Source organism: Anabrus simplex, chromosome 6, assembly GCF_040414725.1.
Source record: "Anabrus simplex isolate iqAnaSimp1 chromosome 6, ASM4041472v1, whole genome shotgun sequence".
In the NCBI taxonomy this organism is placed as follows: Eukaryota; Metazoa; Arthropoda; class Insecta; order Orthoptera; family Tettigoniidae; genus Anabrus; species Anabrus simplex.
Window position 1 is genome coordinate 350,652,274 of NC_090270.1, and position 24,619 is coordinate 350,676,892.

The window sequence follows — 24,619 nt, forward strand, 5'->3', positions numbered from 1 at the left end:
TGTAAATTTATGTTTATACTCATGGATATGCTGGCCTACTGCTGAGAATCAACGATATGTTACACAAATTAGTTTTAACCTAGCATAATAAGATGTTAACCCATTGAGGACCGTGGACGCCGTAAGACGTTCAAGCTTGCTCCTGTGCTGCGGGCCGTGGACGGCGTAAGACGTTTAATGTTCCGCGTGAAGCAATGCTGTTTATATTTGTCATCTATGGATTCTTACACCTTAGTCAGCGTTACTGGTTGTAGTAGGAAGTTGGTTGACCCTCGCGTTGAGTGGGCTCATGTTTATGTTAGCTGTTTTACCGAGAAAATCTCAGCACTTCCTCGCGCGTCAAGATAGTACTTGAGATTCCAATGCAGCGTGTCATTAATGGCTTATAAAACAAAGTTTCTTACGGAAGATTAATTATTAGATATTGTTCACAATGATTATTGTGGTGATGAACTTATTCCTCAAATAGACTCAGATAGTGAAAATGAGAGTGATGAGGAAATTCCGATTCCCAAATCCGATAGGCCTATAGAGAAAAGTGAAGTGCCTGATACATATAATCCTAGTTATTGTCCACCTGTTCCACCATTTATAGGGATTTCAGGTATAAATGTTCAAATAGAAAATAAGCAGGGTATTTTGAGTTACGTGAGTATTTTCATGAATGACTAATTTTATCAGTATGTGTGTGTGAGTGCAGACCAATCTATACGCGAGTCAAGTGATAAGTGCGGTGCCCCAGCCTTTCACAAAGAATTCGACGATGCAATCGTGGAAACCGATTAGTCCAAAATCCTGATATAAAAATGTACTGGACCGAAGACCCTGTCTTTCAGACTCCGATATTTTCTAAAACAATGTTCCGAATACGCTTCCTTCATATTCTTTCATTTCTTCACTTCGGTGACAGTAATCATTATGCCGAAAATACAGATAGGCTGTATAGAATTAGACGTATTTTGAAACCTGTGATACCAGATATCACACCCTAAATATTTACTGGAGGTAAGCGCAAAATATCATTTTTCTAACATTTTAGGAGTAATTGTAAATTGTATTAAGTGATGCATGTTAAGAGGGCCGGGCATGAAAATGGCTGGTCCAGGCATTCAAGTGTCCCGCTCAGAAGCAGGTACTGAACGTGTTAAATTTAATTATAACATCATTCTATTGCCTGTATATAAGGAGTTAAGTATGATAATATGCTGTTCATTGTTTTGACCGCCAAGTTTCTATAAACTTTTCGTGCAGCTGATGATGGTGTTAAAAATTGTACACCGAAACATGTCCTGTAATTTGTAATAAATAATGTTGTAAACATCAGATAACAACATTGTAAACGTATTGAAAAGGTGGAACCTACTATAAGCTTATTTAATTGTTTTTAAGTAGTTGACTAGTTCGATAGTTCGACAATAACATCAAATTTGCTAATATCCAATTCTGGGCGAGGTACGTAGATGACACATTTATAATCCTAGATGAACGCTCCGTAGACGCACCATCCACCCTCAAAAACCTCAATAACATTGATCATAACATTAAATTTACCTTAGAATCAGAGACAAACAACTCCATCAACTTCCTAGACCTAACAATCAATAGGCACCCCTCTTCGTTCACATATAGTATCTATAGAAAGCCCACTCAAACGGCCACTACTATAAGAAATGACTCACTACACCCCCAAACACACAAAGCGGCTACATATAATAGCTTAGTAGACCGAGCATTCAAAATTCCGATGTCAAGAAAAAACTTAAATAAAGAATTGAACACCATCCGCTCTATAGCAAAATTCAATGGATATAATGAATCCTTTATTGAAAGAATAATCAATAAATTCAGACACCGCCCAAAAACCACCCTAATAAAAGACAATACTAGCACTGCCACGTTTTCCACATTTACCTTCAATAAAGAAATTTACGTCACTAACGTCCTTAAAAAACACAACGTTAAAATAGCCTTTCGTACTAACAATAGAAGCACAGAGATTCTACACAACTCTTCATCAATAAATAAAAGTAGTCCTTTTTCTAAATCAGGTGTATATAGGTTTTCTTGCCAAGACTGCAAAAGTTCTTACCTAGGGCAAACAGGACGCAGCTTTAAAATCAGATATGCAGAACATGTCAATGCCATAAAACACAACCGTTTTTCCGCGGTCGGCCTACATATAAAAGAATTTAAGCACAATTTTACTGAAATAAATCAAGATCTTGAGGTACTAGATATTCTAAACAAAGGTTCTCTCCTAGACGTCACTGAAAACCTCTATATTCATTTAGACCAATATTTCAATCCCAACCTAAACTTAAATGATATCTCAGAGAAACCAAAGATCCTATTCGACTTTCTCATTGAATTTTTCAAAAACATGAATATCCCGAAAAACAGATCGGTCTTTCAGATTATGCATAATACTTTGTCACGCCACACACTTTCACCACATCACCCTCCATACTTCCCTTCCTTCCACTCCTCCTCCCCTACCACTCCTCCCCTCCCCCCTCCTAATCCAACAATGGCCGCTCCCCAGACCTAAACTATACAACACGCTCTGTTTCCTCTTCATCTCGCGACATAGCTTTTCCGCCTCATGTCCCGCAATAAACATCACAGAAACCTGCCCCCCCCTCCCTACACGTAATGCTGCAACAATACACCACAAATACTGACACAGTCAACCTCCAAACTCTCAAAAACGTATTCCTGAATACCAATTTTATATTCTTGTTGAGCTGAATACCGGACCTGTGAAGATTACAAGATTATTTTGTGCATCTACAGAATGGTTGTTATTGAAGCTATGTAATATAGAGAGAGACTTTCATAGGTGGTTAAATGAAGAAGTTATATCATGTTCAAGATCATCCTTTCACATCTCTACACAGTATTTAAAATACAACTCTTCTCAGAAGCATTCTTAAGGTTTCACCTTACTCTTTCCTGCCTGCTGGCTCTTTAGAAATGTGTGCGCGTGCGTTTTTGTATTCATGTATCATTCAAGGCAAATATTTTCGCACTGCAAGTTGTGTGGTTAAGCTCATTTTTTAATATGCATAACGATGCATTTGTTTCTACATTCGGCCCTGTTTTCATCTCCTCGTAAGATGTGTATTGTTTAATGAAACACCTTGTGTAAAAATTGGGTTAAATGAAGGAGTTATATCATGTTCATAATCATGCTTTCACGTCTCTGCACAATATTAAAATGAAATTTACCGTTAGCTATTGTTGAAAGTGAAGGAGAATTTCCTGTTGTATATGTTTATCAGGAACTCAAGGGAGACTTCATTAGCTAGTCGGAACATAGAAAAAATGATGAACTCTTCTCAGAAGAACTCTTAAGGTTTCACTTTACTTTTTCCTGCCTGCTGGCTCTTCGGAATTGTATGCGCGTGTGTTTTGTATTCGGGAATCATTCAAGACGAATATTTTCACACTGCAAGATTTGTGGTTAAGACTATTTTTAATATGTATAACTTTCCCTGTTTTTATCTCCTTGTAAGATGTATATTGTTTAATTTCCTGTTGTTTATGTTTATCAGGAACTCAAAACGAGACTTCATTAGTTAGTCGGAACATTGAAAGTATGATGAACTCTTCTCAGAAGAACTCTTAAGGTTTCACCTTACTTTTTCCTGCCTGCTGGCTCTTTAGAAGTGTGTGCGCGTGCGTCTTTTATTCAAGAATCTTTCAAATTCAAATATTTTCGCACTGCAAGTTATGTGCTTAAACTTATTTTTAATATGTACAACTTTTGCTCTCTCAACGGTGCATGTGTTTCTACATTCGTCCCTGTTTTTATCTCCTCGTGAGATAGGCCTATATTATTTAATGTAACACCTTGTGTAAAAAATGGGTTAAATGAAAGGAGTTACATCACGTTCAAGATCATGCTTTCACGTCTTTGAAAAATGAAATTTACCGTTGGTCTTTATAGCTATTGTTGAGAGTGAAGGAGAATTTCCTGTTGTATATGTTTATCAGGAACTCAAGGGAGACTTCATTATTTAATCGGAACATAGAAAAATGATGAACTCTTCTCAGAAGATCCCTTAAGGTTTCACTTTACTTTGTCCTGCCTGCTGGCTCTTCAGAAATGTGTGCGCGTGTGTTTTATACTCAGGAATCATTCAAGAAGAATATTTTCGCACTGCAAGATGTGTGGTTAAGGTTATTTTTTAACATGTATAACTTTTGCTTTCTCAACGATTCATTTGTTTCTATATTCATCCATGTTTTTATCTCCTTGCAAGATTTGTATTGTTTAATGTAACACCTTGTGTAATATGAATGCCTACACACTGGCCTATTTTCCCATTTTTTGGCTGATGATGACGCCAACACAGCGTCGAAACTAGTCCCAAGTGCAAATACATGTTATAAATAAACCTATAACATTTTTGTATTGAAAAGGTGGAACCTTTCTAGTTTTTTTTTTTTTTTCCTATCTTCCATTCTCAGTTCAATACGGACCAAAAATGAAACTCTTATGTTTAAACGATAGTTATCAGTCGATAGTACCCATCTCTAATCGAGAGAATGTCGTAGTATTGAGTGATGGCGCTTTTCTATCTTTTCTTAGAAAAAGAAGTACCGGTAGGCTTCAGAGTGCTGACTTGAGTAGAAGCACTTAATTGAGGCTTAACATCACCAAGTGCTAACGTAACTCATCCAGAAGGCTTCACATGTATGACAAATGCAGTTAAGGTATTTGAACATCACGCTGTTTGTTTAATGTTGTTATTGTATATTTCTGGGCGTGTTAGTGCATAAAGACGAGTAAGTACAGTACGCAAAACTTTTAGTGATAGCTGGTTTTACGGGGGGGGGGGGGTGAGGAGCAAGGAGGGAGCTCTTCTGGTTCTGGTAATGCTGCCAACTCAATGGAAATGAAATCCGAATTGAATCGATGGTATGATCGAATTATCTAAAGCTAAGCCAAGAACTGTGTCACACACGCAGGACGTGGACTGGCAAGGTAGGAAGGTACCTTCCGATTGGACGAAAGCAGTAATTGCACCTATTTATAAGCAAGGGACAGGAAGGTTTGCAACAACTATCGAGGTGATCAGAGGCATTTGAGAAAGGGTGGAGGACAACCGTCAGAACTAGATGCATGAAGTAATTGGAAAAACAATATGTAATGAAGAGTTGTGATTGCACAATGTTTCTTCGATCAGAAAAATATATTGTACATTCTGATGGATATTAGCTGAGCCTGAAGCTGACGCCTCACTGTCACATAGCTCCTCAGTTATCTTCACTTTGCCTGAATTGACTTCAAACCAGTCCTCAGATCCCAGTAAAAACCCATGACATGGCTAGAAGTAGAGCGCGGGACTTCCAGGCATGAGGGAGTCTTATTTCCCCTAGCCTGCGAGTTATGTTATTACAGGCAATGAAAGGCATTTGTGTTGACAGTGGGACTAACATGACTACGTTAAACACCCTTGTTACGTGTTTACTGGAAGGTAAGGGGTTCAGCTGGGTGTTAAAGTAGCAAGGGATGGTGGGTGACAATAAACTTGGATAGGAAACGCAAAATTACAATTAATGGATCATTTTACTGACTTTAGATCTGTTTAGTACTCATCAGGGATGGTAGATGTGATTGATTGTATTCAGAGAGTTCAGTGAACTTTGCTATATGAACACCGGATATGTTATTGATCGGAGATAAGGCCAACAAGAATGATTGCTGGTAAATATGGTGGGAATAGTGGCAGGAGGAAGCTTGTCAGACACTAAATTTATGACAGGTTTCGTTCTTGAAAGAACATCATCAGATTCTGTCAAATCATGCTTTTTTAATTGATGAATTGTAGGAACATTTATGTTATGTTTATAAGTTGGTACGTCCTTAAAGAGTGTGCTGTCATCAACTGGCTTGTTTCTCTGGTTGATGTCACTCTCAGTTCAACACGTGGACAGATAGTTACATTTTCTGTGTTCAAGCACCGATGCTAGATGGCAGAGAAGCAAAATGTTGTACCATCTATTGTATGAGAAATGTCCTCATCGTTGCAAACATCCAAAGCTGGCATGTCTGGCACTTCCTAGCAATCAGAAATATTTTCGTGATGGATCATAGTATTGTAGAGATATGGAACAAGATTTCAACATGTTCGTGTCAACATTATGTCAGATTTAAGGTAATGGTTATTAAACATGGAAATTGGTAATTATTGTGCACCTGTAAAAAAAATTTGTGTAAATGAAGGCAATGTTCGGCGCTTGTGAAGAGACAAAGATTGCTTTATAAATGCATAGTGTATAAGAAAAGCGTTCATTGGCTTGCAACAAGGATGCTTTAAAGGAGTTGAAAAACAATTGTGAACTTTATGCATAAAAAGTGCAAGAAGAGATTGTCGCTGTCAGATGGGATGGGATAAGAAGTACGACTTGCGAATGATGTAGAGAAGGAGCAGAGGAAAGTGCTTGAGAAAAATGCAAAGTAATAATGGGCCATTGTTGCCAGATGCATGTAAAGAGTTCCAACAATTTGTAGTAAAGCTGCAAAGTCACCATTCGTATTCGATTGTACGGATTGGTAATGCTGGGTTTTATTTTGATATTCCTTCACAATATTTGCATGTGTTATGTTTTTCCTCAACTTAAAATCGCTGGTAATTATAATAAATTAGGGGCTGATGTTAGGCCCCTTTAAACATCATCATCATCAATTCTAATAAAGAATATGATTTCTTAACCTTGTGTTCGAAATGTTCCAACAGTGCAGTTTTCTGTTACTATGTTTACTCCCAGAAAAACAGGTTTTAATACAGGAATTTAAGTAGCTGGTGATTGTCGTACAGTACCTTCACTTTAGAGAATGCATGGCCTTCTGAGTATAATTCTTATCGTGATTTGGACAGCCAGTCCAGCGCTGTGCTTACAGTTGGAAGACGCCTCAAGCAAATCAAGTGGGCCGGGCAGTACGGATGTACATGGTTTGGGAAGTGAATCTCAAGTCGAAGAAGGCTCCGGAGATGTTTGGTTTGACTTTATGAAGTTCCTGCACAGTTTGACAAGTGAATTCATGCAGGCTTATATTCAATTTCACAAAATAAGTTGTTTTAGCCTTAAGAAGAGATGGCAGTATAGCCATACATTTCCAGAAAAATAAATACGAGTTGGGGTGTCTGACCAACTAAACAAATTCGAGTGCTAAGGGTTAAGGCAGGTTTTAAGCCTGATTTCAAGTTTTAGAAGGGAAAAGTGGGGCTGTCTAGTATAAACAGCAGAGTGAATGGAAAGTGCAACCAATAATTTAATTCTAAAAAAATGGATTGTGTGTGCGTAAAGTTTGAGAACTGTTGTGGAGGAACATAATTAACTCACAGCGCTTGCAGACTGAATGCTGAGAGGCATCACAATCTATAACAAATGTAATGTACATGTATAATATGTATGTACCTATGCTGCTTCAAATACAGGTTTTATTTTCTTGCTTTGATGAGTGATTAATTGGTATATTTAAATTAATTTATTAATTTTTCTTGCATTGCAGGTCCTCGGACATTATGGAGGAAACTGTCTTTGTTAAGTGTGAGCCAGAATGGCCGTCAGATCCTGAGCAGTCTTATAATTTTGTAAGTGAAAATATATATAGTGTGTGTTTATTCTTTCATGAATAATTGGGTCGTAAGGACTTAAGTTTTCGAATACATGAAGATCGTGATTCATATGAAATTGTACATTTTGTTAACTTAACGAACTCAGGATCAGTGTTGTGTACTGTTTCAGCCAAGAGAAGAGATACCAGTAGACGACCTGATGACAATGAAACTGGAACCAGAAGTTATAATTCATGATCTCACTGGAGAGGAGGAGGGTAAAGAATTTGCCAAGGAAGAAGATAAAATTCAGGTGATCACAATATTTGGTTCAGTATTGCATTGAAACATTTTATTGTTGTATCTCAACCTGATTAGCTGAGGTTCAAGTCCCAGCTCCCTTGTGGAGGACGACTTAAATCCTGATGTGGTGTTTTGTACAACATGAGCTGGATGTAACCTACATTTGTGCTCTCCTGCATTTTAGTAGCAATAGTTTGTTATGTATTTACAATACAAGCTCGGACTAGGAAAGAGAGCATGTTAAATGGAAAACCTTTGTACTGAATGTCCAACAGGGACTTGTGTTTATTAAGGCACTAATTAATGAACATGCACTTAAAATTGAGAAAAGAGAAGCCCAGTAATTCTATTACTAATATTGTATTTATTGGATTATAAGGGAGAATTCCTATCTCTTATGATTTATGTCGCTGAACCTTTCTTCTCAGTGACTTTCTTTCTTTGTTATTTACCGCAAAATCCGTTATTATTCTCCGTTTCCAAAATAACATTTCTGGTTTAAAGCCTGTTTTGGAGCACGGAAGATATAGTGACACATGGACTAAAAATGGCTTACCAAGCGAGTTAGCCATGCGGTTAGGGGGGTGCAGCCGTGAGCTTGCATCTAGGAGATAGTGGGTTCGAACCCCACAGTCGGCAGCCCTGAAAATGGTTTTCCGTTGTTTCCCATTTTTATACCAGGCAAATGCTTGGGCTGTACCTTAATTAAGGCCATGGCTGCTCCCCTTCCACACCTAGACCTTTCCTATCCCATCGTTGCCATAAGAACTATCTGTGTCGGTGCGACATAAAGCAACTAGGAATAAGAAAATTGCAAATGAAGAAAGAGAAGCAAAAAGGGGCACTTGACGTCACGATAACAAAATGACCTGCCACAAAACTAAAGTAAATACAAATAAGGCAATATAAGTTAAGAAACACCAGAGGGGGCAGATTCAGTATACAAATGGTCCACATAGAGAACCAAATAAAGTAGCTCCTCATGTCACGATGGTAGAATCTCATCACTTACTCATATTTCTGATGCAGGTAAATAAACACCATCTGGGCTTGGCAGAATGTGGGGATGGATATGCAGCGGAGCATGCACGCTTGAACCATCAGTACGTACAAGTAAAAGTTTCCTCCAGAGGGTCAGTGGCACTAAAATATCTTGCGTTGTTCATGTTCTAGGTACGAGGATACTGCCACTTGGAATTGGCTGGCACATCACATAAAGAAAAGCAAAAGGAAACAAGTCAAAACCCCGCATGGATGAGACTTGACTCTCGCATGAGGTTAAGACACTACTAAACATAAATAACAAACCTTCCACCTAGAACCGTGCCCTAAATACCAGCTTTCTTCATAGTTAGGGATAGTATTTTAACACAGTCTTCATTTGGGATTGTAAAAAGTTGACAAGCTGGTGAACAAAATCTCACAGAATAGAATATTCATGTCGCAAATTAATATACTAAAAGATGTGATGGAGATCACAAGAGCAATGTTGAGACCACCGTAAATACAGAACAGATGGTTAAGACTTTCATTTTATATCCCTATTGAGTTAGGTAGGTAACTTGAAGGATCCACCTTTTCAATACCAATAAATATTATAATGGTTAAGTTCCAACATGTTTACTTGGTACTAGTTTCTATGCTATTTAGCATCATCTTCAGCCAAAATGTGAGAAATAAGCTCCGGTACATACATACAAACATATACATTACACAAAATGTTATAGTATTATGATTACATAAATACAGTAAATACAGGAGCAGAACTAGAAAGAACAAGGAGGAAAATTAAGTTATATTCGAAATATCATGACAGAAGGAAGGAAGATGTCCAGGTTCTTGTTGATAGATAATGTATTAAACGTTGCTGGATACGTATAGAAAGGGACCTTTGGCTGAGAGAAAAAGCCGGGAGTAAGGAATATGGAATAGAGTCTTCATTCTGGTACTACGGGATGGGACGTGGAGGGGAAATAAGGAAACTAAATCAGGAGACCTAAATAGACCATTAGCTGCTTTGTATAGCAGCTTTAGGTTGGCTACTTTTCTCCGAGCAGAAAGAGTCTTGAGGTTCAGTTTCCCAAGCACTTGGATAGTGCTTAGGTTCCGACATGCAGGGACCCTGGCTCTGACGATAGCACAGAAAAAAGATTATACACGGTCAAGGTGGCAGGGGTTTGAAGAAGCAGAAATGGACCAGACTGGAGAGGCGTATTCAACAATATGTAAGATACAGGAAACGTAGAATGCTCAGAGGGCATTTACGTCTGTGATGTCAGAAAACCTGTAGAGTAAACCGAGGAGTGACATAGCACGTGAGGTAACCCCGTTTATGTGCGAGACAAATAACAATTTACTGTCAAAATGCACTCCTAAGTCTTTTTTGTTGTCAACAAGAGCAATCGATTGGTTCAGTAGATGATATCCTTATAGAACAGGGGATTTACGAAGTGTGAATGAAATGGTGGAACACTTGGAGGGATGAGGTTTAAGACGCCATGTAGTACACCAACGTGGCAGTGAATCAAGAGCATTTTGCAATTGGATTGTAACTGTAGGAGAATCGATCTGCTTGAAGATTTTCAGGATACCATCCATTAATTAAGGGTATAAACATCTCTGAATATAACTAGTGTTAGAAAATCAGGTATTATATATACATAACCTCCACGTCACTACACTACAATAAACAGGCACAATATAGGTGAGTTATACATTATTTAAAAAAATTCTGGGCATTTACCACATCAATAGCAACAGAGCAGCGAAAATTTAATCACCGTAAGATTCCCATACAGACATCCATCGTGCACTCCACTGAATCACTATGCTCCAGACACATTACCAAACAGAGAATCACATGCGTTCTCAAGATTTAAATCATTTACCATAACAGCTCACCAAATAAATTCACACATATCCAGAATTAATAATTATAATAATTTAGGGAAATTAACAGTAATTCACTCACTGATATGTTGATTCCATAGCAATATGCAAATGTGTGACCATATATGCAATATGTCTGCACATCATATTAACATCATAAGATCACCAGTCACAGTTTTTCTAATGCTTCGCTACTTCAAGGAGATCCCAGACGACGTCACCCAAAATAAGAACCACCCAAAAAATAGTTACACAGGTTCACAGATTCTCCATATTCATACCTACAGGACAAGTTCCATACTTCCATCATCAAGCTCTATCAAGCTTATCAGCAGGCTGATTACCGTTAATAATCCCACTAAAACTTTTACATCAAAACCCAACAGAATGACACGTAACACATCAAGCAGCTTTCAGTTGGGATAGATGCACTCTCCGTATCCTTTTGGCAATAGGGTCACTGATGAGCATAGATACCGATCTTAAATACTGTAAAATAGTACAAGGTCCCTGGAATCTGGGAGCTAATTTAGAGGAAAATTTATAGACCAGATCTCCAACACTTAACGTAGTGGGTTTTCACCCCTTGTCATAGTTTTTCGTACCTTTTCATATGACACAGCTAACTTTGCTTTGGTTTTGTCCCACACCTTCCAGACATCACGGGGAGTAGACACCTCAGGTAGCAATTCCTCAGTACGAAGGAGGTTTGATAGAGGTGAAAATGGAACAAAACTGAACATCAGTTCCATGGGGGTCTTACCATGGGACTCGTGGGTTGCAGAATTGAAGGCACAGGACAACCAGTGTAGACATGTATCCCACTTGGAGTGATTGCTATCAGTGCTGATTTCAAATTTCTATTAATTCTCTCTGAATACGATGGGTTAGGATAATAGGGAGTTGTTATCACATGTGAAATGCACAAATGGAATAAATACTTCCTGAACAAGTGGCTACTAAACCCACTAGCATTATCTGAGACCAAAACCTTAGGTGTTCCAAAAGAGGCGAAGATAGAATTCAAACAGGAAATAGTAGATTGTGTATTAGTAGACCTGGTTGGAAAGATCCAACAGAACCTGGTAAATGCATCAATGCATACCAATGCGTGAGTATTCCCACGAACAGAACGCGGAAGAGGTCCCACATGATCTATAAACAGTCGCTCCATCAGTCTGGAAGCTTGTGTCGATGACAACAATCCCACACAGTTGTTTAGGCTAGGTTTACTAATAGCGCAAGTTTTGCAAGATTTAACCGTGGACTTGATATCTCGGTCTATGTTTTTCCAGATAAAGAACTCTCTAATTTTCAACCTCGTTTTGAAATTACCGAAGTGTCCACCTACAGGACCATCGTGATAATATTGGAAGATGGCAGGAATTAAAATTTTCGGTACAACAATCTTTATCCTTTTATCATGACGGGATTAACAACAGGGCGCACACTTCACATAAGAATATGGTTTAATAATTTCACCAGAATGAATTATTTCTGAAATTCCCTTTAATTTGGGATCATCTTTTTGATGCAGACCAATATCCTGATACAACGTGGGAAGATTAGTCAAAATAGAATTCACCATTAATAAACCATCGTGGGATATACAATTTCTTTCAGAATTTTCAGAAAACTCCTCTCCATCAATCACTAAGCCCATCAGCAATTACATTTTCAGATCCACGAATGTAGTGAACGTTAAAATTGAAGGCAGAAATTCTCAGAGCCCATCTCGTCGACCTTCCAGTTCTTTTGGGCCTTCTAAGAACCCACGAAAGAGCCTCATTGTCGATTTCTAAAATGAAGTTTACATTCTCAACATAAACACGGAATTTCTCTAATGAGAATAGTACTGCTATACATTCCAGTTCATAGATTGAGTACCTCCTTTCCAGAGGAGGAAGAGATCTAGACACATAGGCAATAGGTCTTCTACCCATTTCAGACTCCCTCACTAGCCTTCCTAGAAGTATCCATTTGAATGATAAACTTCTTATTGAAATCAGGAATTGCAGGCATCGGAGGACTGCTAAGAGTGTTTTTCAAGGACTCAATGGCTCTTTGTTGAGGTCGATCCCACACAAATTTAACATCTTTCGTTCGTAAGGTATTCAATGGAGCAGCAATTTCCACATAATTAGGGGCAAACTTTCTAAAAAAATTTGTCATGCCAATGAATCTAGCAATTCCTTTATCATCTTTGCTGTAATGGATTTTAAATTATTTGATGCAGCACATAAAGTATTTTGTTGTATTTATGAGATTTGAAGTCTATTCAAATATCGTAAATACTTTAGACAGAACAATGAAATACTTCATGTGCCGTATCAAAGAATTTAAAATCCATTATATGTTCCTCTGAGTGTTTTGAAGTTAGTATTACGTCATGGCTGTGCTGTTGTCTGTCGTCTATCGTTTTTATGTTGCAACGTAACGTGTAAGGTGGAGACCAGTCTTTTGAACCAAGGTTCCTATGATGTTTGCAGTTCAGTGTGGGACCTGCAGTGTAAAAAGGAGATATTTATAAAAGTTGAAATAGTGAAGAAAAAGATAGCTTGGGCCAAGACTGAGTGACAATCACCTGAGCCGGCAAAGCTGTGATGCGTGATGAAGAGGAACTGAGCGTGATGGATAAGCTTAGGTCAGGGAAGCAGCTAGTGTTGGGGTTCAGAAGCTTGGTGTCCACCTTACACGTTACATTGCAACATAAAAACGATAGACGACAGACAACAGCAGAGCCATGACATAAAACTAACTTCAAGCTCACAGAGGAACATCTTACGCAAATTGAATGTTGTATTTCTGTCAAAAGCTGAAGAAAATGTTTACTATACTCTTATTTAATAAGTGACATCATTTACGGAAAAGTGACTACAAATTCAAATCTTGGACTGTTTAAGTTCAGTTTTAAAATGTTATATGTATTTTGAAAAGATTATGTTTGTTGAGTCCTAACTCGTGTTTGTACAATTTTAATTCACCCTTCATGGGTTGTTTTGATGATGACTGCCAAGTTCTGAACTTGTGACTGAATATCCATTCACTATTTTATTTCTCTTTTTATCCTTATTTAATCATAATGCTATAATGTTTTGTGTAATGTATATGTTTGTATGTATGTATGTACCTGAGCTTATTTCTCACATTTTGGCTGAAGATGATGCTAAATAGCATTGAAACTAGTACCAAGTAAACATGTTGGAACTTAACCATTATAATATTTATTTGTATTGAAAAGGTGGATCCTTCAAGTTACCTATCTTAAAATGGTTAAATGTTAAGGAGATGTTTCTTGGCTCAGATTCCCTTCCGCTGCACATGAAATTTGGTTTGTTGATCAGGCAGATGAAATTTCATGTTGAGATACAATAGAAAAACCGAGTGAACAAGGATATACATAAGTGTAACCCCAGACCTGGGATACATAGAAATTATAAATATGTGCACATACCTTATAATCCCAAAAACCACCCGGCACCGAATAAGACCCACACCCTAAATTTGATCAACAACTTTATTTCTTTTGCCTTTGGCAAACTTAAAAATACATTAACAAACACAGTACATGTTTCGACCACTTAGTGGTCATCTTCAGCTGTATATAAAAAATCTTAGATGATAACATTTAAAAGCAAGCACATTGGATCTTTAAACTATATCCCATAGGAATCCAAAAACTATTGTTCTAGATGCTTTAAATGAATTGGAAGACGGGGGAGGGGTTGGGGGTAAGGAGATTTATGTGAATGATACTTAAATTACAGTATCGTTTACAATTGTGTTTAAAAAACTTGAATGATGAAAAACTTATTTAAAATATTGCAAAAAGGAAATATGATGCAGTGTTTAAATGTGCTTATAGCGAAGAATTTCCGTGCTTGGGTGAATCCAGGAAGGGATCAACGTTCACATTATGTACTATATTTAGGTTTGATTTATCAGTTGGTGGTGGTGGGAATCATGATATACTGAAGCATATGAAGTGTCTATGGTAAGGCACTTATTCAAAAACACTTGTGCTTGAATGAAAGTTCATGTCAGATGCACCAGTCTTCAGGTATTTATTGTTTATATTTAATAACTTCCTTTAGTGATATTCTTGTGGTTAAAGGGCCGTGTTGACTGTTTAACTTCCGAGAATTGCTCTTCGGAATGTGATAAAAGAAATTGTGTTAGTCGTTTAACTTGTTAAAACCCTGTGGTGGCTTCTGTTATACAAAATGGCGATCTGATTCAGGCAGCTTGCCTTGCGATCTGTAACCAGCAGGAGATCGTAATATATTAAAATATAACATATGATAAAAGTAAAAAGCTCCGAATTCTAAATAGACAGCGGGAAGATATTTGTATTCGAGGTTGCGTGGCCTTGACTTACCTTATCTGGCAAATGTTTAATCCGCGTTGCCTTGGAGAACTGCCTTCGTGCACGACCTAGTGTGATAGCGGTGTGACATGGTCTGATTGTTCGTGGAATATTCCGGAGAAAGGGGAAGTAGAGTTGTGTCGTCATCTAGTACGTCTTGTGAAGGGGGAGGGATTACTGGTTGTGTTTCAGTGACGTCGTGTTCGAGTATTTCATTTGTTTGTCTTGTTTGTTTCCTGTTTACCATTTCCACGTATTTACTGAATTGTTCGTATAGGGGTTTTTTTTCGTTCGTTTCGTTTAGATTCCGTTCCCTGTTCTCTAGTTTATCGAGAGTAATGTGGATGTTTTCTAGGTTATTCATTAAACTTCCTTTATTAATCGTACTGATAATTTGGAGATCTTGTCTGATGTTAGTGAAATTGTGATTTGCTTCTTTCATATGAGCTCCCATAGCAGAGTATCTTCTGTATTTCTCTGCATTAACATGTTCCTGATATCTAATTAAAAAGCTCTCCCAGATTGCCCCACGTATGTTTTTTTGCACTGGGTACATGTCAATCTGTAAATGCCAGATTCCTGAAATTCGTCATCTTTAAGTTTATTGACTTTATTGTGATTAAAAAATCTGTGTTTTGTATTGTTGGTTGAGAAAGCTATTTTGGTATTGTGCTTCTTAAACAAATTCGTGATTTCATAAATCCTCGGGTTATTAAAGGTGAATTTGACGTATTTCTTTGCTTTCTCCGATTGTTGCTTTAGTTTAATTTGTTGTTGATATTTGCACTTAGTAATGATTTTGTTAATGAATTTCAAACTGAAACCGTTATGTAAGGATTGTTGACGAATGAAAGATAGTTCCTTCTTTCTGTCCGAATCTGTTAACTGGATTTCAAAGGCCCTGTTGACGAAACTGTAGTAGGCGGATTTCTTTTGTGAAGTGGGATGTAAAGAATCGCTTTTAAGAGTAGTCGGTGTAAAAGTGGGTTTTCTGTGTATTTTAAACTGGAAATGGTTGTTTATCCGAATTGTTTGAATATCTAGAAAATTGAGTGTACCTTCTTCTTCTTCTTCCGCTGTAAATTTAATGTTTGGGTCTAAAGTATTCAAAGTATTTAGAATACTTTGACTGTCATTGAGTTCTTTGTTTATAATGACAAAAGTATCGTCAACAAGTGCCTTACCATAGACACTTTAGAATATTTTAAAGTATGTTTATTAAAAACAAAGTGTTTAACAGCACCACAGACGCGAATTTTAATTAAGTTACTATTTTCGCACAAATGCCTGAAGATTATTACAAACACAAACTTTTTGTTCACGCCTCCTAATTTTATCAAAAAGAATTTTACCATAGACGCTTTTAAATATTTTAAATATGCTTTTCATCATTCAAGTTTTTTAAACACAATTGTAAACGATACTGTAATTTAAGTATCATTCACATAAATCTCCTTACCACCAACCCCCCCCCCCCCCCCGCCATCTTCCAATTCATTTAAAGCATCTAGAACAATAGTTTTTGGATTCCCATGGGATATAGTTTTAAGATCCAGTGTGCTTGCTTTTAAATGTTATCATCTAAGATTTTTTATATACAGCTGAAGATGACCACTAAGTGGTCGAAACATGTACTGTGTTTGTTAATGTATTTTTAAGTTTGCCAAAGGCAAAAGAAATAAAGTATCGATTAGGTGGCTTTTTAGATGAATTTGTTGATCAAACTCATCGATACGGCCATGAAGTGGACAGCTTGCAATACCCTAAATTTGATTCACAACTGAGAATTCATTTATGATCCAATCATTGTGTCGACTAGGTGGAAAATAAATGAATACTTAGTTGTGAATCTATTGAAGTGCAATACGGACCATGAAGCTGATTTTATGTAACCCTAAATTTGAGATGGCAAAATACAGAAAAAATAAAAGTCAAATAACTTACATACCTATGTAATTTTCTTCAAAAATGCCACAAATATAAATTCAAACAGCTTACAATTAATAAAATCGTAAATAAAATCTGCCCAATACTCAGATCATTCACAATTCACAGTCATCGTCTGAAGTATCACCATAGGAACTTTCTTCGCTGGCATCTTTCTACAAATAGTCATCCTGTCTACCATCCACTGAGTTTGAAATTCCACATTTCTTAAACCTTTTGGGCTAGATCGTTGAGTATGCGCGCCCATGTGGTCTTGATCCAGCTGCATATTAGTCCCACTTCAGGCCTCTTCACTCGTCCGGTTGGTGTTAACGCGTGGTCACCATCAGACAGTGTACAACTGTTTCATTGCAGTTTTGAAAAGCTGGTTCATGCACATAACCAATGGCTGTAGAATAGAAGTGAGTCATCCAGGAATTATCGCAAGATCGGTTTTTACTTTCGTCATCATATCTTTTACAGCATCAGTTGTATGTCCTCGGTAACTGTCCAACACAAGCATGTTTCATTTTTTAACAAAGTTCCCAGACGACGTTGCCAAACGCACTTCACCCAGTCCTCAAATAACGCACTGTCCATCCAACCGGACTTGTGTTCTAACAATAACACTGGACGGCAAGTTTCCTTTCGGAAGTGTTTTCCCTTTCAGAACCACATGTGGAGAGAGTTTGGCTCCATCCGCTAATACGCACAACATTACCGTGCAATCGCTTTTTATTACCTCCTCTTCTGAATTTTACACTTTTAGAACCCTTTGTATCTACTGTATTTTCCAATGGCATTTCAAAATAGGTAGGTGTCTGGTCAGCATTCCCAATTTGTGACAGCAAATAACAATTTTGCTTACTCAAATGAATAATGTGACACTGAAAGGATGGTAATTTTTCTTCATTCGCTCCAGGTAGACGATGTGAAATAGACGTACGTCTCCGAATGCACAATCCCTTTTTCCGATAAAAGTTTCGGATCCATGCGCGGCTTGCAGTAAAACCCTTTGTTTTGAGTTCTTTTGAGATCTCTAGTGCTTTCAATTGACACATTTCACTAGAAACACCATATCCTAACTAACGTTTTTCTATCACAAATTTGTCTTCAATTTCCAGAAACACTGCACTCTGCCCACGGAACGCTCTGTAATTGCCGTTACTTTTTAGAACCTTTTCTTTCTTCCACCATTCATGATACAATATCGTACTCTCTGCCAACGGCTCGACATTTCAGGTTCGCTTACAACTTTATATTTCTCACGCACAGTAAATGACCGCAGACGCCATTTTGAATCCATCGCTTACTATCGAGACATAACTTTCACGGGACACATGCAGAACTCGAATGTGAGCGAGGTAGACTTCCGTAACCAACAGTCTCGACCCTCGCAAAGTACGATGTCCCACGAGATCGGCTATTTGCGCACCCAGTATGCCGGCAACACTTGTGAAACAAATGAAGATCAAGCATCCGCAGCAGCGGGTTTCATATTTACCACACATTTACCCATATTCTTTGATTTACCATACTTCATTACCTTACATTTCACGTTTACATGCCACTGTAACCAAATTGAGAAAAATCTATCTTGTTTTTTAGAATGCAACAAAAACACAATAAGGCCATTTACATGTGGTATATTGAGTACGGTAAGTGTATTCAGATTTATTTCTATACTCCATAAAAATGTAGTAAATATTTATGAGAATGAACGGCTTGAATACGATCCACACCCAAAATGTAGAACCAATACTTTGGGGGAAAATGTGCAGATGGTGTTTGAGATTATACGGTATGTTACATGCTCAAGTATGTTAGATATTTGCTTTCTCAGAGTATTTGCATATGATCCAAGGTATAATGTCTTTGCTGTTAGAGGTGAATTTCGAGAACGGCTGTCTGTATGACACTATTTCACGTCACCTCACTTATGATGAAGTCCGAGATAGGAATGCGCAGTCTTCACTTCCTTTGCATCAGAAGTGTATGAGTATTTGGCATGGTTGAGGCATCCAGATAGCCATCTTCATTTCCAGGTATCACTACAGTATAAGTAATAATAATGTTATTTGCTTTTACGTCCCACTTACTACTTTGATGGTTTTTGGAGACGCCGAGTTGCCGGAATTTAGTCCCACAGGAGCTATTTCATGTGCCAGTAAATCTCTACAGTGTAATAAGTTTCCTCTGGGAAATTATTAATAACAGAACATTGGGAACTGTCAACACACTGTAACAGAAAACAAACAAATAGAACCTACAACATAAAAATTACACAAGGATAAGAGAAACGTTACGGATAAGATGATTGGGTGAGAGAGTGGGAATTTAAGAGTTACAAAACTTCATGGTGTTGGGCACGGGTCAGTACATGACATCAATTCTACACAACACGAGGATGGTGCCTTTCTACCAAAGAAACCCTTGCCTTACTCATCCTGGAAGTAGATAAATCTTGGAGCTCCAAGGTGACAGGTGTAAGGAAATTCACAATATGTTTAGGAGAGGACCATCTGGAGCTAAGCTTCTTACATATTCCACCCTTCATGGAACTAATGGTGAATAGCTTCACAACTACCTGGTCACTAATTCTACTGTAAAAGCAAACCCTCGGCGTTTTGTATTGTATCTGGGAGCAACATTTTCGCGGGCCTTTTCTTAAATGGTCAACAGCTTCTCTCGTCTTGCAATGTATATCAACTCTCCTGGAAGGCTGCGAGTGATAATCGATATTCCATCTGAGGTTCAGTGGGTCAGTGATATTCCTCCCAAAAAATAATTCAGCTGGGATACACAGGTTAGCTTCTTGGATTGCCAGATTGAAGAAATGGTATTCTCGCCCCATTCATTCTGGCTAGCACGATGAAAGGCACTCGAACATGACCTTAGGTTACGGTGGAATCTTTCATCCTGATTTGGCTGTGAATTAGGGGATATGCGAGCCAACTAAAGAATTCTGAGCTAGTTTACTCATCTGACATTGGTCACAGCTGCAAACGTAATTTTGAATGTTATATTTCATCTTTGGCCACCAGAAGTTTCGGACATTTTGTGAAGAGTTTTGAATTGTCCTAGATGTCCTCCGAGGATGGATTCATGGAAATACTGCATTAACAAATGTCTTAGTGGCACCAGAGGAAACATCTTAGGGGCCTTATTATGAGCCCTACAATGCACTAATACATCAGAATTTATTAGGAACCCGGGCTTTTCTCCAGGCCTTTCCGAAACTTTCTTCATCAAGTTTACACAATCTGCATCATTCCTCTGATGTTCTTGTAGGTTGGCGGAAGAACAAGGACAATGTTGAAGGAGTGAGATAGTACCTTCCTCTGGAGGTATCGCATCAGCAGTGTGTGAAGTAATAGGCTGTCCTTCAAACATGCGTGATAGGCCATCAGCCACAATATTTTTTCCCACATGCATGTACCACTGTGAATTTGTATGCTGATAGATGCAGAATCCATCACGCAGTATGTCCTAAATTCTTTACGTTAACTGACATCCGAGAAAGTGCTTCATTATCGGTATGGACCCAAAAAAATGACGGTGTTCAAGGTATGTGTGAAATTTTTCCACTCCTAAGACCTCAGCTAGCATGCTTTCTCATAAATGGAGTGCTTTAATTTGGCTCCATGGAGAAGCTTACTGGAGTAGGCAATAGGTGCCAGCTTATCATTCTCTATGCACTGCACTATAGACCAAACTGCTTTGAGAAATCAAGGCTGTGCAGAATAGGAGCCTCGCACAAAGTGGTCTTCAGCTGATTGAAGGCAGTATCTTGAGCTTCACCCCACACAAAATGTCAAATTTTCCTCTTCAACAAATACAAAGGAACTGACAGATTGGAAAAGTTTTTGAGGAAACGGCCATAGAAATGTGTAATATGGAAATGTTTGTTTCTTACCAGTGGCATATCAGACGTTTTCTTCTGTTCATGTTCCTTGACCTTGAGTTATTTGGAGTTTACACCCACCTTTATGTGAGAAAGTGGCTTTATCTGCCATCTTGAACACAACAACACCTTTGTTTGGTTTGACTCTGCCTTGACGATATCGGCCGTCAAACTGGTGCTCTCTGTTTTGTAGGATGGTCGCAGCTTTGCATTGCTTTTTAGTAAAAGATAACCAGAGTCTCACATTGATTATGGTTCACTCGTTACAGAAATGTGAGTCATTTTCAGCAATACATTACATTTAATTCTTTTTTAAGTCATTTTGCTTTGTTCTGTGTTGTTATTTACTCATTTAATAAGCATATCTGAATGTTATCTCAATAAGTAAGAATAGTGAAACATCAAAAGCTTCTGTTCTGTGAAATGAAGTAATGTTTACAACGCTAGAGAGGGACGAGACTAATCACTAATTCACATTTCAGTGAGGTTCTTACAGGGCTTGCTAGTTACACAGTGCGAGTTGATGATGTTATTCTCTATAGAGTAATAAATAAGTTACAAGATTGTGAGCAACTGCAAAGTGACCTCGATAATGTTGTGAGGTGGACAGTAGGCAATGGTATGTTGATAAACGGGGTTAAAAGTCAGGTTGTGAGTTTCACAAAAAGGAAAAGTCCGCTCAGTTTTAATTACTCCACTGATGGGGTGAAAGTTCCTTATGGGGATCACTGTAAGTACCTACTGTAATGCGAAAAAGTATAGAGACCCGAATTAATAATTTAATAAAAAGTTTATCCTTTATCCACATACAAATGAGCTAAACCAAAATTTAGATTATTTTATTGTATATTTAATTATGTGGACTGGAAATTTTTATCATACTGAGTTAAAATTCGAATGCAGAAAAAGTGCCCGGATTTTTTTACATTTCCACCAAAGCACTCAATTAAAAAATTCACAAAATTAAAGGTATTGATGTGATCATTGCCAAACTTGTATATGTTTTAACCCATTCCTGTACAAAGACGGATCTCTCCACCCCGGCTTTCGACCGCACTCCGGTACAAAGACGGATCTCTCCGTCCACACGTAGTGTTTATTTCCAGACCCGCTCCTAGCCGGTTTCCTATGTTAAAGGATTTGATATTAGTAAGGTAACTTCTTGACAGATGGAAGCACTGTTTTATTTCATTGATGTATTCGATAAACACTCCTGTGCAGTTATTCCGTGGAAAGAATGACCTGTATCTTAGCAACCTCATCACAAGCAAAATCATGGCTGCCTTCAAGTTGAGTGACAAAGTGATTATAAGGGAATTTTTAGAAGAGAGTGTCACGGATATAGAAATAACCAACAAATAATTTAGTGGCAATGAAAGTAGTGAAAGTAATTCGTGTGACAGTGATGTGCACACTGATAGGGTTGAACAAAGTGCTGTTTTGCCAGCAAGTATGTCACTGAATTTTAGGCCTACAACTGCTGCCACACCAAAGTCTTCTAATCACGTAAGTAATACATCGCAACTGGTGACATAAATAGTGTTGCTGTAAAGCATGCTTTTTCAGTGATGGTGATCATATCATGTAAAGTAATGAAAATAAATGGTACGTGAATGGGTTAAGTAACTTATACCAAGCTTTTACTTCATCTAATATTTGTGAAAAGGGTTGTTGGAAATTTTGTGAAATAACACTTTCTCAGTACTGCATGATCATAGCCGTAAAAAATTTGGCTCGTTATGAAGCTCATGAGAATGTCAGGCTAAAATTTAATACAGTTTTTTGCCTGCATGCAATTGTTAATTGTTTATTGATTTATGTTTGAGTGGTCTTGAGGGGAGAAAGCTATGTATAGGCTGATCATTGTTGCCCAGTTGGCCTATTTGCTGCGTCAGTTGATCTCTCACTGCCCTCTATCAGCTTTGAGTGATATAGAGCTACTTTGTAATGAATGTGTTGTTGTGAGGTGAAATAACATGCTAGATTACAAAGAGTGGTAGTTCCCCCCACCACCACCCGGAACTTTAATACAAAACATTTCACAAGTTGAACGCATCCTCGTATTTCCATTGACATGTCAAATAAGCCCCAAGTGAAGATAAATTAGCACGACCTGGTCAATGATCGAATCCGGGTGCTTTGTACAGGAAATACAACCCACTCTTTCGCTAAGGAATCTGACAAAGAATAAAGAATTTTTTGCCGCACTGTAGGAGCTTAACTTTTCCTGCCTGAAAAAATCCAATGATGAGGGATAAACACGCAACGTTCACACTTCTTTCAGAATCGACCAGTGAAGTATCTTTCATTTTGCCTGTGATTCTCGTTTTTCACTTAGAAATGAGATGTTTTGAAGAAACAATGACTTCTTCTTTACTTCTAAGGAAAGAAAGTTTCCCCTTAATTCTGCAAAGTGCATCACTAATGAACTAAGGCGGAACTTACGGCGAAATACGAGATATACTACGTAATTCTATCAAGCCCTAGTCTAATAAAGGTTTCAAACAACAAACACCCACTTTCTGTACAGCAACATCGCTAGGGTTTCCACGACCACGTGTATTGTTCTCGCCGGCCAGTAGGCTGCTTTCTTCTCACACAAGCAACGAATTAAATATAAATCAATATAAAATCAAGAATTACGTGCAGGCAAAAAGCCATTTTCATTTTAGCTTGACATTCTCACGAGTTTCATAACAAGCCAAAATATTTACAGCTATGATCACTCAGTGATGAGAAAAGTTTGTTTCACAAATTAATTACTACTTTTTTTCACAAACATTAGATCAAATAAAAACTTGCTATATCGACTAACAATAAGCTACTTTAAGACATATTGAAGTTTGGTAATGATCAGATCAATACTTTTAATGTTATGAATTTTTAAATTGAATGCTCCATTGGAAATGGAAAATACTGGCACTTCTTTTGTTCACCCTTTGTTAAAATTTGAACTGGGTACGATAAACATTTCTGCTCCACATAATTGAAGATAGAATAAAATAGCCTAAATTTTTGTGCAGCTTGATTGTATGTGCAACGGAGGATAAACCTTTTATTAACGAATTAACTCGGGTGTCTATGCTTTTTTCGATGAGAGTAGGTGTTAATATAAGAAAAGATCTTCATCGGGGTACTCACATGAATGGGATTGTAAATAAAAGATACAGATCACTGCACATGGTTTTGAGGGTACTTAGGGGTTGTTGTAGGGATGTAAAGGGGAGAGCATACAAGTCTCTGGTAAGACCCCAACTAGAGTTTCGTTTGAGTGTAAGGGACCCTCGCTTTGTTCTGAGCAATTTCCAACAAAAGAGCAACATTACAAAAATGTTGCAAAGGTTTGGGTTGGGAAGACTTAGGAGAAAAGGAGACGAGCTGCTTGACTAAGTGGTATGTTAAACAAGAAACAATAAAACTTTTGTATCCAAAAATGTATTGAATAGGGGGATACAAAAGTTTTATTGTTTCTGTTTTAATAGACTTTCAATACGGAAGAATGAGGATAGTCTTGTGCAAAATAAGTGGTATGTTCCGAGCTGGACATTAGTACACGAATAAGTTTGAGTGGTGTCTTCAAAAGTAGGAAAGATCACAATATGAAGATAAAGTTGGAATGCAAGAGGACAAATTGGGCCAAGTATTCGTTTCTAGCAAGGGTAG

General features: G+C 37.8%; 1 protein-coding gene across 3 annotated transcripts in view; it reads left to right on the forward strand.

Annotated features, from left to right (window-relative positions):
- LOC136875820 (zinc finger protein OZF-like) overlaps window positions 1–24,619 on the forward strand; it is an 80,764-nt gene that overhangs the window by 26,437 nt on the left and 29,708 nt on the right. For all 3 annotated transcript variants that reach the window (XM_068228183.1, XM_067149441.2, XM_068228182.1), the window contains exons 2-3: window positions 7,523–7,604; window positions 7,759–7,881. In XM_068228183.1, coding sequence (XP_068084284.1) covers window positions 7,536–7,604; window positions 7,759–7,881 — 192 coding nt within the window. In that variant the 5' untranslated portion in view covers window positions 7,523–7,535. The remainder of the gene's footprint in view (window positions 1–7,522; window positions 7,605–7,758; window positions 7,882–24,619) is intronic.